Here is a 17,633-nt window from a genome sequence, read left to right as displayed (position 1 = left end):
GTTTCCCCCCCCCCCCTTAGTTGCTTCTAGAAATGTACTACTGGTAACAAGACTTGACTTTTAAAAGTCACAGCTATAAGAAGAGTCAGTCTAATGTAATGCAAGCCATTAATGTAGCCCATGGGTCAGCAGTGTTGGTAAGAGTTTGTTAGAAATGCAGGCTCTCAGGTCCCATCCTGAAGAATCTGTCTGCTTTCTCACCAAATCCCTAGGGGATTTACACAAAACATATTCAGGTTTGAGAAGTTGAGAACCCAGGGCTTAGAGCACAGGCTTTGAGGTCAGTGTAATTTGTGTTGAAATTCCACCTTTCTGACTTCGTCTGCTTGATTTTGGACAGTTTGTTCAATTGTGCTAAGCTTTGGATTTCCCATGTACGGAGTGGGAGTTATAATAACTACATTGTATGGTTATCTTGAGGATTAAATTATGTATGCCTTTATCTGTTCATACAGTGCCTGATAGAAAGCATACAATAAATGAAAAATGTTATGGACTTTGCCTTAAGAGCATTAAAAATTATCTAATTATGAAATAATTCACCTGCAAATAATTTCTGTGATACAAAGGTTGTGAATTTTATAGATGAACTTTAGCCAACTGTAGCTGAATGTAGGGTTAGGGTATCTCCACTCCCCACTCCCCAAATCAGGTATCTTGTTAACTTCATCATAATTTAGAGTGAATGTCATGTTATGGACATTGCTGTTTGTAAAGTGCACCCTGTCACTCTTGGAGATTTGGCTTGGCACCATTTCAGCATTAGTTGGATTTTGTATTCACAGCTTTCTGAGCCTCTTGACCTTGCTCAAGCTTGGGTAGAGCTCCTGCCCTAGTTTCTGTGCTCTGCGTTCTGGATCCAGTATGGATACATGGGGCTGTGTCCCTGAAACCTCCTGATGGTCCCAAGCAGGAATGCAGGACATGTAGGAAAAAATATAGAGACAAAAATTAAGGACCAAGGGGTGCACTTAGGAGGAATAACTTCTGATGTCCTATAACACAGTAGAGGAACTGTGGTTAACACAGCAGTTAGTTGAATATTTTGAAATAGCTATTAGGATTCTTAATGTTCCCAAGACAAACAACAGATGAATGTCTGAGGTGATAGTTATGCCAGTTACCCTAATTATACATCATATACATGAACTGAAACATGTCACTTTACCCCATAAATATCACTGTGTGTTCGTTAAAATAAAAAATACATTTTTAAAGAAATCAAGGGCCATTGAGAGTAGAATGGTGGTTTCCTGTCTGCAGAGAGTAGTGGACAGTGAGGATGGGGAGAGGCTGATCAATGGGTGTTAAGTTTCAGTTAGACAGAAATAAGTTCTGTGTGCTGTTACACAGCATGGGGCAATAGATAATGATAATGTGCTACACATTTTACAAAGCTAGAAGAAAGGGTTTTGAAAGTTTGTGCCTTAAATAAATGATATGTGCTTGAGAAGATACACATGTTTACCCTGATTTAAGTGTTCTAATATATATACATATGTTTCAAAACATCATGTGACACCTCTATAAATATGTGCCATTTTATTTTTATGCATCAGTTAAAAATAAATTTAACTTAAAAATTAAGAACGAGAAATAAAAATAACTAATTTTCTTCCTTTAAAAACACCATTTTTCACCTTTTTCTTTTTTTTTTTAACCTCATTGTCTCTCAATCTGTCAGTTAATATTGAGTTTTCAGCTCACTGGCTTTTAAAATTATAAACAGTGGCATAAAAATTAGTCAGGTCAACTAAACATAATTTATTTTCATTTCTGGACCAATTAAGGAATGAATGGGGTGAAGAGGCATGCAGGGAGAAATGGGATGGGTGAGGAACTGGGGGATGCCAGGCAGAGAGACAGAGAAGATGGGGTATAGGGATGAATGAAGCAGATTAAGAGAATGAGGAACAAAGAAATCCAAAGAGGAAAGAGCAAGGGAGTGTGGAGACCAGCAGGAAGAATCAGCCTGGCCAGAAAGGTTTGTTCGTTCCATGTCAGTTAATCAGGGAACAAGGTGGCTGTTTTCACGGGTTCCTTTTTTTTTTTTTTCTTTCTTTCTTTTTTAGAGAGAGAGAGAGAGAGAGAGAGAATTTTTTTAATATTTATTTTTCAGTTTTCGGCGGACACAACATCTTTGTTTGTATGTGGTGCTGAGGATCGAACCCAGGCCACACGCATGCCAGGCGAGCGTGCTACCGCTTGAGCCACATCCCCAGCCCATTTACGGGTTCTTAATCTTGAAAATGCAGGCAAAATTTTGTGAGTAGTATGTGCAGTGTGTATACTTTTCCACAGAGTTTTTTGGGTTCTATGACCCCAGCAAAGATTGAGAATAAATTCAAATCACTAGTCCAAATGAAATTCCGGTCAAAGCTGAAACTGTTCTCTGAGTTGTAGTTCTGTTTGTTCATGGACTTCCTTATTGTTAATCACTGTTATTAATATCACGGCATCATTCTATATTTGTTCGTAAATAGTTGGTGTACCTTAAATAAACTAATGATATATCTTCCTTCATGTCACCATTACATTTTTTTTTTCCTTCTGAATTTTGGACTTACTTAAGTAGTTGCTTTAGTAATGGTTACTTTCTTCCATAACTCTCTGAACTTCTATCAATGCTCGTACATTACATTAAGGTGTTAATGCAACCAGTAAGCATTCAAAACTCTCAGAATTTATTACTCAGAAATGTCACCTCATTGATTCTTATGTTACAATTTCAGGTGGATTGATAAATATTTTCTGTAATACTCTCATTGGTTCCATAGGGGAAGCAGAGTCAGTGTCAGAGTTAATGAACACTGATTTATTCAACTGAATATATAAATGTCCATTTTAACTTATGAATTCAGGATTTGAAAGTGTCAGATGTGAAATGTGTTTTCTAACTTTTCCTTCCATTCCTGTAGGAGAGAGTTGGTCTTCTTGAGTGTTGGATCTTTCCTCCCCTCTCTGCTCTATTATATGCCTTCATTTATTTCTTTCTCTGACAGACATGTCAGGTGATCAGTTTCTCTCAATAAATTCTATCTTTAATTAATTACAGCCTCAACTGCAGTTGACATACCTTAAACTTTAATAATAAAGAATAAGCAATACAGACTGTAGCATATGTCAGGTGAGGATTACAAGAGCATTTTGACAGAAGAGTGGGGGTGGGGGTGGAATAGAGGGTATCAAGGAGTTGGGGTGCTATGTGGTGCCTAGTGCAGAGCATCCCTTTTTCAAGGGCTCTCTATTCTAGTGGAAAGTAGCTGGTTCCTCTGAATGGAGAGCTGAAGATGTGCATACAGCTTCTCAGAAAAAAGACATCAACTGCAGAAAGGCAAATACATTTTCACAAACACTTGTTCTTCTGACGTGGTCCAGGTTGGTGCATTAGTTCTTAGAGACCCTTGGGCCATTTCAGAGGCATGTTTTTGTGGAAAAAGACGTATTTGAAATGAGAATGGTATATATATATATATATATATATATATATATATATATATATATATATATATATAGTTTAGAAATAAACACACTGAACAGTTTATGGAAAAGCACAGGTGAAGGGGCTGGCCTTGGATAAGGGGAGGGGCCCCTTCCTCTGAGATGGAAAAAGAAATGGGGCTGGGTTTAAGGCAGGGTTGGGGTCTCTGAGAAGCCAGTCCTCTGTGTGGAGGGGTCCCCATTTTTCTTGGGTGTTCCTTCCTTCCTTCTCACCTCTCCTCCTCAAACTCATAAGTTCAAGCTTTGCATGTTCCATCTAGACTGGCACCTGTTGCCCACAGCCTGGCTGCACCTTCCAAGGCTGGCCCCTCCTGGGGTAGAACTCCCTGCAGCACCTTTGGCCTCAGCCTCTTTTGTATATGCTTTGAGGCCTGTAGCTTCTTCCCTCACTCACCTTTAATACTTGATCTACGACAGTTTGTGGTGTACTGAGAGTACCCATTCTTGTTTAAAGTGTGGTCATGAATATTATTCTACAATATATCTCTGATGTTGAATTTGGGGCAGGAGGGGAGCCTTCAGCCTGTTAAGCCCATCTGTTTAACCTTGTGTCAAGCAGCACATCCTTTCCTTTGGGCTTGGCTTTATGGAAGATCAGGCAGTAAAAGAATCAGGCAATTTTGAATAAGGATAGAGATTTGGGGGACCCTGGATTTGGGAAAAATTAAAGGAGCTAAAACAGAACTGCGTGTAGTATGTGCTACAGGACAGGTGGCCCAGAGCAAGTGGTTGACCTCTGAAGTGTCAGAAGCATGGTGGCAGCTGGGGGAGACACTGGAGCTGTATGGAATTAGCTTAGACTTTATTTAAGGTAAAAGACTAAAACTATTTTAGTTGCTTCTCGAGAGTGGGCAAGCAGTTCTTTTTAGTCATTATTTTGCAGATATCTATGCAATACTTCACTTTGTAGAAGAAAATATGAATTTTTATAAAGCTGTTCTTTATTTTGATAACTTAATACATGTCTATCATCTTATTTTTTGTTTTCTATTTATCATGCTTAATTTCTACTTTTTCCTATCCTCTCTGGTCTATATTTTATAAACAGTTTTCTTTAACTCTCCTTACTATTATTTTTTTGCCAGCTATTTCAGAGACTATAAACTTTATAATATATAGTGTTGAATTTTTAATATTTATCCTTTTTTGTATATGTTTCTGATAAGATTTTAAATTATTCATTATTTTTATTCTTCTCCTGAGCAAGGAAGAACTTGAATGACTTTCTCTGCCATCCCGTTTTCTTTTATATAGGGAGAGTAGAATTTTGTTCCTTTTTTTTTTTTTTTTTTGGTACTGGGTATAGAACGCAGGGGTGCTCACTGAGGCACGTTCCCGGTCTCTCTTTTTTAATTTTTATTTTGAGACAGAATCCTCCTAAGTTACGAAGGCTGACCTTGAACTTGTGTTCCTCTTGCCTCAGCCTTCTGAGTCTCTGGGATTGTAGGCGTGCACTACTAGACCTGGTTTTGTTCATTTTTATTTTTGTAACCACAAAGTTATTTCTATAAACAGTGTACCAGTATCTGTACTCATTGTTTTTTGTTTCATCCTTTATCTCCCTCCAGGCTCACATTTTATTTGCCAAAGTGTAGTTCATTTAAATTTAAGTGAGGATCTCTGGGTGATAAGCATAAATAAAATATTGAGTCAGTCAATTTTAATTTTGTTAGTTCTCTTGGTTGATCCAGAATGACCCAACCCTTGGCTGTACCAACTACCCATCTCCTCCTGCCTCAAACATGCAGCTTTATTTAAGCCATATCTCTTTGTGGCCATAGAATGCCCAACTCGAGGCAGAAGTATCCTGGCTCCCCCAGCTCTGTTCACTGAATGGACTTTTGATCCCAATTGCATCACTTAAAATGATCTGTTAGCCTCTTCTGTCTGCTGCTGAGCTTGAAGGTCAGTGGGTTATAGATTTAATGGGGTAAGGAGGGGTGTATTTTTATTATTAGTCAGAAATAATTTCAAATGTATAGAAAATTGGCAAGATTAATACAAAAAGAATTCTCATTTCAGTATACCTAGACTCATCAATCTTGACATCTTGCTACTTTGTTGTTGTTGTTGTTACAATACTGGGGATTAAACCCAGGACCTTATGCATGTTAGCAAGCACTCCACCACTTAGCCATGTACCCTATTCCTGTTTCTCCACCCCTGCTTTAAATTTTGAGACAAAGTCTCATTCAGGCTGGCCTTGAAACTTGCAAACCTCCTGCCTAGATCTCCTAAATTGCTGGGATTATAGGCATATGCCCCTGTGCCTGGAACATCTTGCCACTTTTGCTTTATAATTTTCCCTTTGATCCCTCTCTGTTACACATACACACACACACACACACACACAAAACGCATGCACACACATGTGTGCATGCACACACACACACACCTAGACATATTTTTTTTTCTGAATCATTTGAGTATATGTTGCATACATTGTGTTTCTATTCCCTCATTATTCCTAAGGACAAGGTTATTCCCTAACCCCAATAAAATTGCCAAATCAAAAAATTTAACATTAGCATAATACTTTGTATTCTACTTTGCAAATTTGTCAGTTGTCTCCAAAATGTTCTTTATTGCGTTTTTCCCTGCTACAGGAGCCACATAATGCATTCTCTTTTGTTGTCATGCTGTTTTAGTCCCCTTCAACCTGAAACTGTCTCAGCCTTTCCATGATGTTGTCATTTTTATAAAAGACAGGTCAGTTATTTTGTAGACTGTCCTTCAGTTTGGCCTCTTCTGATGGCTTCTGATAGGTAGATTTAGGTGACAGGACTGGAAAACCTCATGAGTGATACTGTGTTTTTCTTAAGATAGCACATCCAGAGGCATATGGCATCTGTTTGCCTCTCACTGGTGATGGTCATTTTGACCACCTGGTTGGGTTTTATTGATTTTTCTCTACTGCATATTTACTTTTTCCTTCTGTAATTAATAAGTAACATTGGGAAGATGTGAGGCAAGCACTCTACCAACTGAGCTATATCCCCAGCCCTCTTTTCTGTATCTTTTCAGAAAAAATTATCAATAAAACTTGCATCCTTCTAGGAGCTTTCTGCAAGGATTATAAAGTAAACTTTTAATAATGCATAAATGTATGAAGTAAAAACTAAAAGCTTATTTTTTTCCTCCTGTCTCACTTCTCCAAGGTAGTAGTTTGTTATATAGTCTTCAAGTCAAAATGGGAATCATAATGTAATGACCATTCTGCAAATTGCTTTTGAAAATTGAGAATTTATGTTTGAAATATTTCTGACTTTGTGAAATGTTACCTAACGTTATTTTTGCCTAAGGATATTTTCCTGTTTGAAATTACTTAAATGTTGATTCTAAAATGTTTATTTTACTTATTCCATTATTAACATACTCCATTTTTAAAAATTCTCATTTGTGAGTACTTTTAGAACTTTTTTTAGCTAAGAAAAGCAAGTTGCCTAATGGAATATACAATCTGAGACTATTTATGGGGAAAAGTATCAAACCAATTTTGTTTCTTTCATCACATATACACCATGTTGATAATCATATTTTCCTAGGGAAGATGCCATTTTATAAGAAGTAAAGTGATGGAATTTTTAATTTTTTTTTTTTTTTTTTGGCTGAGGATTGAACCCAGGGTCTTGTGTGTGCTAGCAAAGCATTCTATCATTGAGCTACCCGCTCAGCCCCAAGTGGGGGAATTTTAACTTTATTTTATTTGTTTTTTTTTTACAGTGATGATGTATTCATTTTCAAAATAAAATAATTAAATTTTTAAAAGTATAAGTTTATATCATAACCTCACACGTTTTTACTTGTCTCTTTCCACACTTATTTCTAGTCCAGCAATAATGCATACTCCCAAATAAGGCCTCTCAGTTTTTTGAAGAAGTATCACTGGATCTTCAAGTTTTATTAAAAATTAAATTCACTTGGGCTGGGGTTGTGGCTCAGCGGTAGAGCACTTGCCTAGCACATGCGAGGCCCTGGGTTCGATCCTCAGCACCACATAAAAATAAAATAAAGATATTGGGTCCAACTACAACTAAATAAACAAAATATTAAAAAATTAAATTGACTCTGGTCTTATGTATGTATAGATTAATCTTTTTCAAACCCTTGTTAAATCCACTATATTTTTCTTCAAATATGTATTTGGGGCTGGCCAGGAAAATTACTGTTTCTTTGAAGAAGAAATGTGTTAGATGTTGAATTATGAGCAAACATAGGAATAAAGTACGTGTGTAAGTTGTATATTGCCCAGTTACCAAAATGGTGCTGCTCTTAGTGAAATTAAGAGTAAAAACATGGGAGTGTTGTAGCATCAAAGGCATAAGTGTGATATAGTGAGGATTTTCAGACTATGAGTTTAAAGTTCTGAAAAAGACTTCTTTCTATTTGTTATTCCCATCAGCACTGAATTTTGAAAAAAATTAAAACTAAAGGTACATTGAAAGCATAGTACAAATAGTACATATTCATTCGATTCACCAGTTAACCTTCTACCTGTTGTTTTATATTCCTTTTCTCTCTCTGTCTCACTCTTTTTCTTTACACACACACACACACACACACACACACACACACACCACCCTCCCTCAATTTTGTTTATTTATAATTTTTGGATGAAACCTTTAAAAGTAAGTTATGCTCTTACTTTCACCCCTAAATTACAACATTTCACTCCTTTGACTTAAATGGTAAACTAAAATAATGATCTTTGCCTGAATAGGTTATTATATTGATAATTACCACAGGGTGATTTTTCTAATTGTCATTTCTTCAACATTTATAATCTAATATTTCTCCACAAAGGAGTTAATTTTCCTTTTTCCTCCCTGACCCCCCCCCCATATCTCTATATACTCATGACTTTTTAAAAATTAAAAGTATGATTTATAGTTGTAGATGGACAGCATGTTTTATTTATTTATTTATTCATTTATTTTTTTACGTGGTACTAAAGATCAAGCCCAGTGCCTCACAATTGCTAGGCAAGTGCTCTGCCCCTGAGCTACAGCCCCAGCCCTCGTTATTCTTTTTAATGCCCAAATTGTTCCCTATTTGTTTCATCGGTTCTCTTTCAAAATGACCACATTTTTTTTTATTGCCATTTCTTGCTTTTTGTCCATCACGTTATGCAGCTTCACCTTGTATTTCCCAGTTCTGGGTTTTTCCAAGGACCCTGGCTTCCTTTTAGTGGGGTATGGTCTATAGAGACTAAAATCTGGATGGTAGGTGTTCTATGGTCTGTCATTGCTTTTAGACTCTTTCTATAGTTAGAAATAAGTAATGTACTGTGTGTATGTGTGTGTGTGTGTGTGTGTGTGTGTGTGAGAGAGAGAGAGAGAGAGAGAGAGAGGAGGGAGGGAGGGAGGGAGGGAGGGAGAGAAAAGAATTCTTATTTGAACTTCCTCAGACCGGAACTATTTGGATATTGGACTTTTTCAGATTTGGGAATATTTGGAATATGAGATACCTTGGGAGTAAGACCCAGGTATAAACACTTGAATTCATCTGTTTCATGTACACCTTATATACATATATCCTGACGGCAATTTTTTTTCAGTTAAAGGAAATTTAAAACAATATTTGTAATGCACATACGTTTTCTTTCCTCCCTCTTCCTCCCTCTTTCGCTCTCTCTCTCTCAACAGGGACTGAACCCAGGGCTACTTAACCAATGAGCCACACTCTCAGCCCTTTTTATATTGTATTTACAGACAGGGCCTCACTAAGTTGATTAGGACCTCGCTAGGTTGCTGAGGCTGACTTTGAACTTGTGATCCTCCTGCGTCGGCCTCCTGAGCTGCTGGGATTACAGGCATGTGCCACTGTGCCTGACAGTGCACCTACATTTTGACTGGGATCTGCCACTTGAAGTTAAGTGTGAAGTTTTCTGTTGGTGGCATTATGTCAATATTCAGAGAGTTTCAGATTTTGGATTTTTTAATTAGGTATACTCAACTGGTATATCCATATTTATATAATAACTATAAATAGTTATAAATATGAACTATATATGATGTGTGTATATAACTATACATATATTTTAAATTATGATATTTCATGTTGTATCTTTCTATTCACATACTTAATACTTGTAGTATTTCAAGACAGAACCCATTTTACTAATAAATCTACTAAGTAAAATATACGCTTTTCATGCAGTTCTTTTTGTGTTAGAATATATCCTGTTAAGTTTGTACCTGAAGTATTTGCTCTGTATTGTTATATAATCAATTTAATATAGAGTTAGTTTCTTTTTCTGCTTTTATTCAATTTGTGGGGATTTTTTCTTTTGATGTAAATTTAGGAGTACTGGAAGTGTGGCAAAATGATAGAGAACAAGCTTAGCATTAGGTCTCAGGTTCAAATCCTGAGCACCCCAAAAATTAAAAATTTAAAAACTAAATTTGTGAATGTATAGAACATTTATTTGACTCAAAACTCAAAACTGTATAAAAATGTATTTTGTAAAAGTCTCATGGTCCTTCCGTCCTATGCACATGTTAAATACTCTTCAGTACATCAGTGTTTCATAAATTTATTGAACAATAAGTGCTGTGTTTCAGTAAATCTCTTCATTTTAGTTTAATAGTACTTCCTAAAGGGAGAATATAGAGAAATTTTTCTCTTACTAGTATTATTCAGCTAAAATAATGTTTTTATTTGATCTTCCCTTTTTAAAACTTCATATCAAACTTACATTCCTACAAGATAAAAATTAACAGGTTGTACAACCTATTCATGGTTTTGAGTGACTGATGGTCTTTATTTTCAGGAAATTTGTTTGGTTGTGAAATACTGTATTTTAGGGCCACATGTTGAATGTATAATGCTTCGAAATTCATTGTGTGGTACTATGGAATATTTCACATGGATGTAAATGGTAATTCTGAATGTGGTATCATTAGTACATACATTGGAGAAGATGTGCAGTAGAACATGTAGAATTACCATTTTGGTTTTTGGGTTGTGGTTACACCTGGACTATACATACTGGCTTAGAGAATTTAGCAATTAAGCTCTTGGACTCCTTGGTTTCAGTTTTCTAGGTGATTGGTAGTAGATTTGCCCAAGTTTCCCTGCCTCACTCTGTAGGTTGATCCTGCTCTTGCAAGTTTGCCCATTACCCTTTCCAGCTTGCATTTGTTCTGTAATGGGGAGCCCCCCAAACCTACAATACCTATTTTCAGTGAACATTTCAATAAATGCTCCCTCTATCTGAAGAGCAGTTTGTAAATCTTGTTAACATATTGCAAGTATAGTTTACATTTTATATTAATTAGGCCTAAAAAAAGTCCAAATGATGAAAAGCTTGAACACTATACAGTTTTAAATACTGGTGCAAGAAATGGTGATCTTTTGTCTCATTGTGTCTCAATGTTTTTACCTTGAATGGCTTTCTCATAATTCATTTCATGTTAGTGTCTTGCCTTTCTGGTAGTTTTTGGTATGGTTCATGTCATTGTGAGTAACCCTAGTGTGCTATTTGGCTCTCTATACATGCTATTTAAATCAGTGTAAATCCTGTTTGTTGGTTTTTAGCTTTTAGAATCAATTTATAGACAATAGGTGAATACTAGGTAGGTTAAAAAAGTATATATATTAAGATTTTTTTTTTTTGGAGGCGCTAGGGATGGAACCCAAGGCCTCTTGCATGCTAGATAAGAGCTCTATATCTGAGCTACACCCGCTCCCCCCAGCCCAGAAATTTTTGACAGTATAAAAGCAAAGTGGATGGAGGTGAAAAGAGGTAAGAAAAGGGACAGGAAGTAGTTTAGAATACTAATGAAGTTCTTGCAGAAAGTTATTTAAAGTTACAAAAGTTGAGTAGTAGAAGAAATAGAAGTAAAATAACTCAATTTAGGGAGGGGTAAGAAAAGTGGGGAGTAATATAACAATCCACATCCTCATCTTCCTTACAGGGGTCATTGGAAGCAGAAGAATATGCATATTAATCCAGTTCTCAAGGTAACCATCAGAATACCTAATAATAGAAACATTTTAAAGGAGTTGCCTCTGGGATGGAGCAGGGAACTATTGATTTGGTTTATAATGTCTAGACATTTAATGTGTTACTTTATACATGGATTACCTTAATATTAAAAAGTTTAGTCTATGTTTGTAATAGAAAGGTTATAGGCAGTATTGGGCCTTGGTGATCTGAAGTCGAACCCACACTTGGGCTGTGTTCTTCCTGGTGGGAGGGTGAGTTTGTGCTCAAGGCCCTCATATGGGGAATCAACGGTCAAAGAAGACTTCTGCAAAGAACCACCATAAATGCCATTAGCCAGCCCTTCCCAGGCCAGTGTGTCCTGCTTTAGCAGTGGTCCCTGCTGCCCCCATCCTGTTTCTCCAAGTATCCAAAGAAAAATCTCCCCTGGTTTATTTGAGCCAATATATGAGGATCTGTTTTCAAAATAGATTTCACTCAGAACAAAGAGAAAAACTAAATACATCAATAAAAAAGTAGCAGTACATACCAGGTGATTTTATGAAGTAGAGATTTTTTGTTTTTAATCTTAGGGCAACAATGTTGCAGATCGTTGGCACATGTGTTGTAATTTCCCTCTCCCAGATCCATGGCAGCCATTGCTAATTGATCCCAGCACTCTTTTCCATTGACTTTGTCTTGAAACCCTTAGCAGGATAGCCCTATTGGTCAATCAGATTTGGCGTGTGAGTTGTACATCCTGTTCTTAAAGTAATTAAATTTTGCCAACAAGTTGGCTTCACAGACAGAACTTGTCCTGCACACATCCATGCTCTGTTTGGTCCAGCTTGACTCAGACAGATTTAATTTCTTCTGGCTAAGACTCTTAGGCTTTCACACTCTGGTGGCAGCTACCATTCCTGTCATCTCTGGAACCTCCTGTCCTCTCAAGACCCACACCCTTCTATTTTGAAATTAGATTACCTCTAGTTTACCAAATTTCTGTCAGATGCTGTACCCACTTACCCATATTTTTTCCAGCTGTTTCATCTTGAATTTATTTCTTTCCCTCTGACCAAATGCAGCAATAGCATATGTACAGTCAAAAAAAAAAAAAAAAAAGGTCTTAAGTCTTGCCTTATTTCTGTGATAGATCACAGTTTATTTGTAATAGGCTACAGCTTTGTTTACAAAGCAGCTAACTTCTGCCTACTACTCTTTTCCTGGTTTCTATGATTTTTAGAAATTATCACATTATGTGACTGCCCTCAACCAAACATATTGATCTGAGTGAGGCCTGAGGTTTGACTCTTACCACCAAATAAAAATGCCTGTGGCTTTTGGAAACTTTGTACTGCAGGCTCTGAAGGAGCTTCCAGACCCCTGTGTGGGTCAGGCTCACCATGCCTAACTCAGAATTGAACAGATGACATGAACTTTCCTCTTGATTCTTTCTAGTGTCAGATTGATAACAACATTTGAGAATACTGGGCTTAACTAAACTGTCATTTAACAGGACATCTTGTGAGGCCTCTGCCTATGCATGAATTTTCTCATGTTGTCTTCATGGCCTCATCAGTATGCCAGTAGGTGTCACTGTATGCATTAAGTGGAAATCAAAAATGTCATTAAAGGATTTTCTGACAATAAGTATCATTACATATTTTTCAAAAACAGTTACCAACAGTTAGAATATTTATACCCTTTCCTTTTTTTAAAATAGTCTTAAACATTATCTTCTTAGACTATTTTAAGAAAACCTGGTGTTGTTCCTTCACCCCCTGATCTTGCTACCTTACCACCTGCTATGAGCTCTCACATGAAGATATTTGTTTTCAGTGGTTCGAAAGAATCAGAAGGCGGTATATGAACATGTTAAGCTGAAGGAATTGATCGTTTTTCACTTGTGAATATCAGGCTCTTGGTACAGAGTTTTATTATTAGAAATCTTTCTTTTGAAAGGCTTAGACTTCTTCACTGCCAATATTTATTTGTGACAGTGCAAGGGTATTTTTTAAAAATCTGCTAACATGCAGTGAATATGTGTATGTCTGCACATGCGTGCTTGTCACCTGAAGGGTTTTTTTAATATATATTTATTTTTCAGTTGTAGTTGGACACAATATCCTCATCTATTTATTTCCATGTGGTGTTGGGGATCGAACCCAGGGCCTCGCCCGTTCCAGGCGAGCGCTCCACCGCTGAGCCACAACCCCAGCCCACAGGGTTTTTTAATGAGTATTTTTAGGCCCTCAACATATTCATTAGGCTACTATTCAAATTCTTTAGTTTCTCTGTAACTCAAGAAACTCAGTTCTGTTCCAGATACCTCTAAAACAAAAGAAACTGTTTCTTATCATGTTTCATGGGTTTAACTGACCATTTCCCCTATAATTCTAGTAGAAATTAATTATTTAAGTATCTTTTTTAATATTTATTTTTTAGTTGTAGTTGGACACAATACCTTTTATTTTATTTATTTATTTTTATGTGGTGCTGAGGATTGAACCCAGTGCCTCACACATGCTAGGCGAGCACTCTACTGCTGAGCCACAACCCCAGCCCTGAGTCTTTTTATGTGGGTTTACTACCTTCTTTGCTCATTCAAAGAAGTGCAAGTATTGGCCTTTATGTCTTTTTTGCAGCTAGTGAGATGCTCACTTACTTACTTTGCTGTTAAGACCAGTAGCACTGTAGGATGCTTTTTTTTGGTTTAGTAATACCAGTTAGTTATACCAGTGGAATACCAGTGGAAAGCTGTGTTTGTGCATGGTATTTTGGGGGAAGGTGCGCTGGAATTGGAATCTGTAATCTGAAATACTTATGTGTGGTTTTTCCATTCAGAAGAAAGTTTCTGTTTCTTTTGTGAAGAGTGACTTAGGGAAGATTCATGGAACCCAGGTACCTGTATGAGGCTTTAGGGTATAGGTGCACTCCTGCAGAGCCAGTGTTAAATCACCTTGACTCTATTTTCCCTGATAGACATAATAAAAATGGAGATGAATTCTGATGGTAAGAACAAAATTGGCTTCAAGAAATGCACAGATAGCAGTTAAAATGCAGAGGAGTTTACTCAAAATTCCTTTCACTTAGAACTTTTAAAAGTAATAATACTCAAAAGCCCTCACTCAAATCCAAGTCCCTGCAGAAAACATGGCACTGCAGCAAGCCACATGCTTTGGGGTCAGATGTTGGGGCACTAGTGCTCCACAGCACACCAGGTTGTGTGCTGATGGGAGCAAACTCGCATTTTCTCCAGTTTTGACTTCCTTGGTCTGGGAAAGGGAGACAAGTGTTGTGAAATAGGGGGCTTTGGCTAAATTTTAACATTTTGTTCCTTAAAAGTTGAAATCAAGCTTAAGTATGGAAAAATGTAAGCATCTCTTAAATATTAATGTGTCTGTACCATTTTCTGCCTAGAGACTAATCTAATTGGTCTGATTGAAGGCCAGGGCATTGATACTTTCAAAATGTTCCACAGGTCGCCAGGTGCAGTGGCACACACTTGTTATCTCAGTGACTTGGGAGGCTGAGGCAGGAGGATTGCAAGTTTAAAGCCATCCTCAGCAATTTAGTGAGGCCCTAAGCAACTTAGTGAGATTCTGTGTCAAAATAAAACATAAGGCTGGGAGTGGTGAAGCGTGCCTGTAATCCCAGCAGCTTGGGAGGCTGAGGCATGAGGATTGTGAGTTCAAAGCCAGCTTCAGCAAAAGTAAGGCACTAAGCAACTCAGTGAGACCCTCTCTCTAAATAAAATACAAAAAGGGCTGGGGATGTGGCTCAGTGGTTGAGTGTCCCTGAGTTCAATCCCTGGTACCAAAAAACAAAACAAAACAAAAAACATAAGAGCTAGGGATGCAGCACATTGGTTAAGTGACCCTGTGTTCAATCCATGGCACCAAAACAATAAAATCAAAAAGTGTTCCACAGGTAACTAATGCTGAATCAGGATTGAGAATCATTGGTCTACCAGGTGCCTTATTACTAAGTGGACAGGACAAATATGTCTGATGGGGCAAGTTTGCAAGAATTGAAGTTGGATAACCTTGTACATTTTGAAAAAAATTAAACCTTAAGGAACATTGAAAGCATAGCACAGGGAGTACATATTCATTCAGATTCACCAGTTAACCTTCAACCTGTTGCTTTGTATTCTTTTTCTCTTTTGGTGTGTGTGGAGGGTGGCTACAGGCTTACAGTGGGTATGCATTGTTGGTGGGTCTTCCTGGCTGTTGTTGACAGCTCCTTGATGTTGGAAGCTTTGTTGTCTGCCATTCCTGTGGAATAACTTCCTGCCTTTCTGCCAGCCTCCAACATGTGTCCCCTGCTCTTAACTCCTACAGGCCTCAGCACACACCTGGCTGGGAGTGATGATGCTTTGGAGCTGGAGTAGTAAATCCTTGCTGTTGGTAGGGTTCTGACCCAGATGTTCTAAGGGGAGGGTTCATGCTGGTGTTTGCAGCAGTAAACTTATTTCCTCAGCTTTTGTAGAATCAATAGATATTTACCATTTGTACCAGGAAAAAGTAGTTTAACATATAGTCTATTGTAATGTTTCTGTTGAACAATACAAAGTTCTGCCAACGCTTACTTTAGCATTGCTTGATGTGAATGATGTTGGAGGTATTTAGTGAGCTCCTAATCTTCAAGGGCAGCATATGTTTGTGTGGGGAGCAGGGGAAAGATTTTTCTATTAAGACTTTGTGAATGTAATTTTTAAAATCTTGATCTCTTCCCTTTTTTCCAGCTTCATTGAAGTATAAATTGTATGTATTTGTGTATAATGTGATGTTTTTAATATACACATTGTGAACTGAATATCCTAACCAAGCAAACTAGCATTTCCATCACCTCATATAGTTACTATTGTGTGTGTGTATGTGTGTGTCTGACTATGTGTCTGTGTGTATGTAAGTGATTTTCAAAATGTGAAATATAAAACCTCCTTTTTAAAACTGGGGACAAGGAACATGCAAGTCTGTGCATTAGAAAAGATGCTCAAATTTCAGTTCTGTGTGGCCATATGGAAATGGATATGGTGTGGTACAGAAAAAATAACTGGGGAGGGATGAGATCTTGTTAAAACTCAAAAGTCAAAATTTTATTTTTTAACCAGTACAAGTAATACTCCTTTTTGAGAGGTATATATGATTAATTTGTTTTAGAAAGACAAAATGTGCTCATGTTTATGATGAAGACCTTTGGACCTCCCAACACAGCTTGTTTTCTTTCATTTGGCAAGTGTTTATTGTGTCCCTACTTTATGCTTTACACTGTGGGGGACAATAAGGAGATCATAGATTTATAAAATGCATTATCTTTCCTTTAGGAATTCGCAGACTATTTGAAGAGATTACAACAATTTGAAAATAAGTATATTCTTAGGGACAGAATACAAAGAGATGATAAACATTCTAGAGACGTGGGGACCACAGACTGGTCCAGAGGGCTGAGATGCAGGGTATGTGGACGGACATTCCAGCCCTAGTCTTAGACCTGGTTACTCCACTGCTTCCTGGTTCCATACTCCGGCTCCCATCCCAGGCTTACTGGCCCTTTGATTTTTTTGTCACCTGTCATTGCCCTTGAACTTTACAAATTTATCTTTGTCTTATAGAACCTTTTGTGTATGAGTTACTAGGGACCAAACTCATGGCCTCGCAAAGTTCTCTCCCACAGAAATACATCCCCAGTCCTATCTTTAAGGATCTTGACCCTCCATCCTCTCTCCTTTGGACATACCTTGCACACATGTTCTTGTTCTTTCTGACCTTGGCCTCTGGGGGTAAACACAGTGCTCAGTAGATGCTTGGCTGTAGGTTCCTCCTCCACAGTGGCCCTAGTAGAACCATTCTGCCCTTTCTTTCTACGTACTCAGAACACTTTATAGACACCTTAATTCAAAATGTCCAAACCCAATTTTGCTATCTGTATTCTATTTTTCTTCCTCCCATAAACACACAGTTCTTTTATCTTAGTTTTATAGATTTGAGTCTGGACATTAACATTGTATTAGTCATCTTTCTGTTGTTGTGACAGTATACCTGAGAAAAACAGCTTGGGGGAGGAAAGGTTTATTTTGGATCATGGTTTCAGGTGCGTCAGTCCATGATCAGCTGGCTCTATTGCTTTGGGCCTGAGGTGAAACAGAGCATCATGGTAGAAGGACATAAAGAAGCAAATTTGCTTAGCTCATGGCAGCAGA

The 17,633-nt window shown here is 37.5% G+C and overlaps 1 protein-coding gene across 2 annotated transcripts in view; it reads left to right on the top strand.

Annotated features, from left to right (window-relative positions):
* The window catches only part of Snx24 (sorting nexin 24), a 147,303-nt gene that overhangs the window by 21,732 nt on the left and 107,938 nt on the right, over positions 1 to 17,633 (top strand). Inside the window, exon 1 of one of the 2 annotated variants that reach the window (XM_015486751.2) lies at positions 11,251 to 11,466. The exons of the other annotated variant lie outside the window; for it this stretch is intronic. Within the exon in view, the coding sequence (XP_015342237.1) occupies positions 11,443 to 11,466 (24 nt within the window). The 5' untranslated portion in view covers positions 11,251 to 11,442. Of the gene's footprint in view, positions 1 to 11,250; positions 11,467 to 17,633 lie in introns of those variants that run through there. 2 annotated transcript variants of the gene reach the window in all.

The sequence above is a fragment of the Marmota marmota genome, unplaced genomic scaffold (assembly GCF_001458135.2).
Source record: "Marmota marmota marmota unplaced genomic scaffold, marMar, whole genome shotgun sequence".
NCBI classification, from domain to species: Eukaryota; Metazoa; Chordata; class Mammalia; order Rodentia; family Sciuridae; genus Marmota; species Marmota marmota.
The sequence above is the reverse complement of the archived record's forward strand: the minus strand, read 5'-3'. Positions and strand labels throughout refer to the sequence as shown.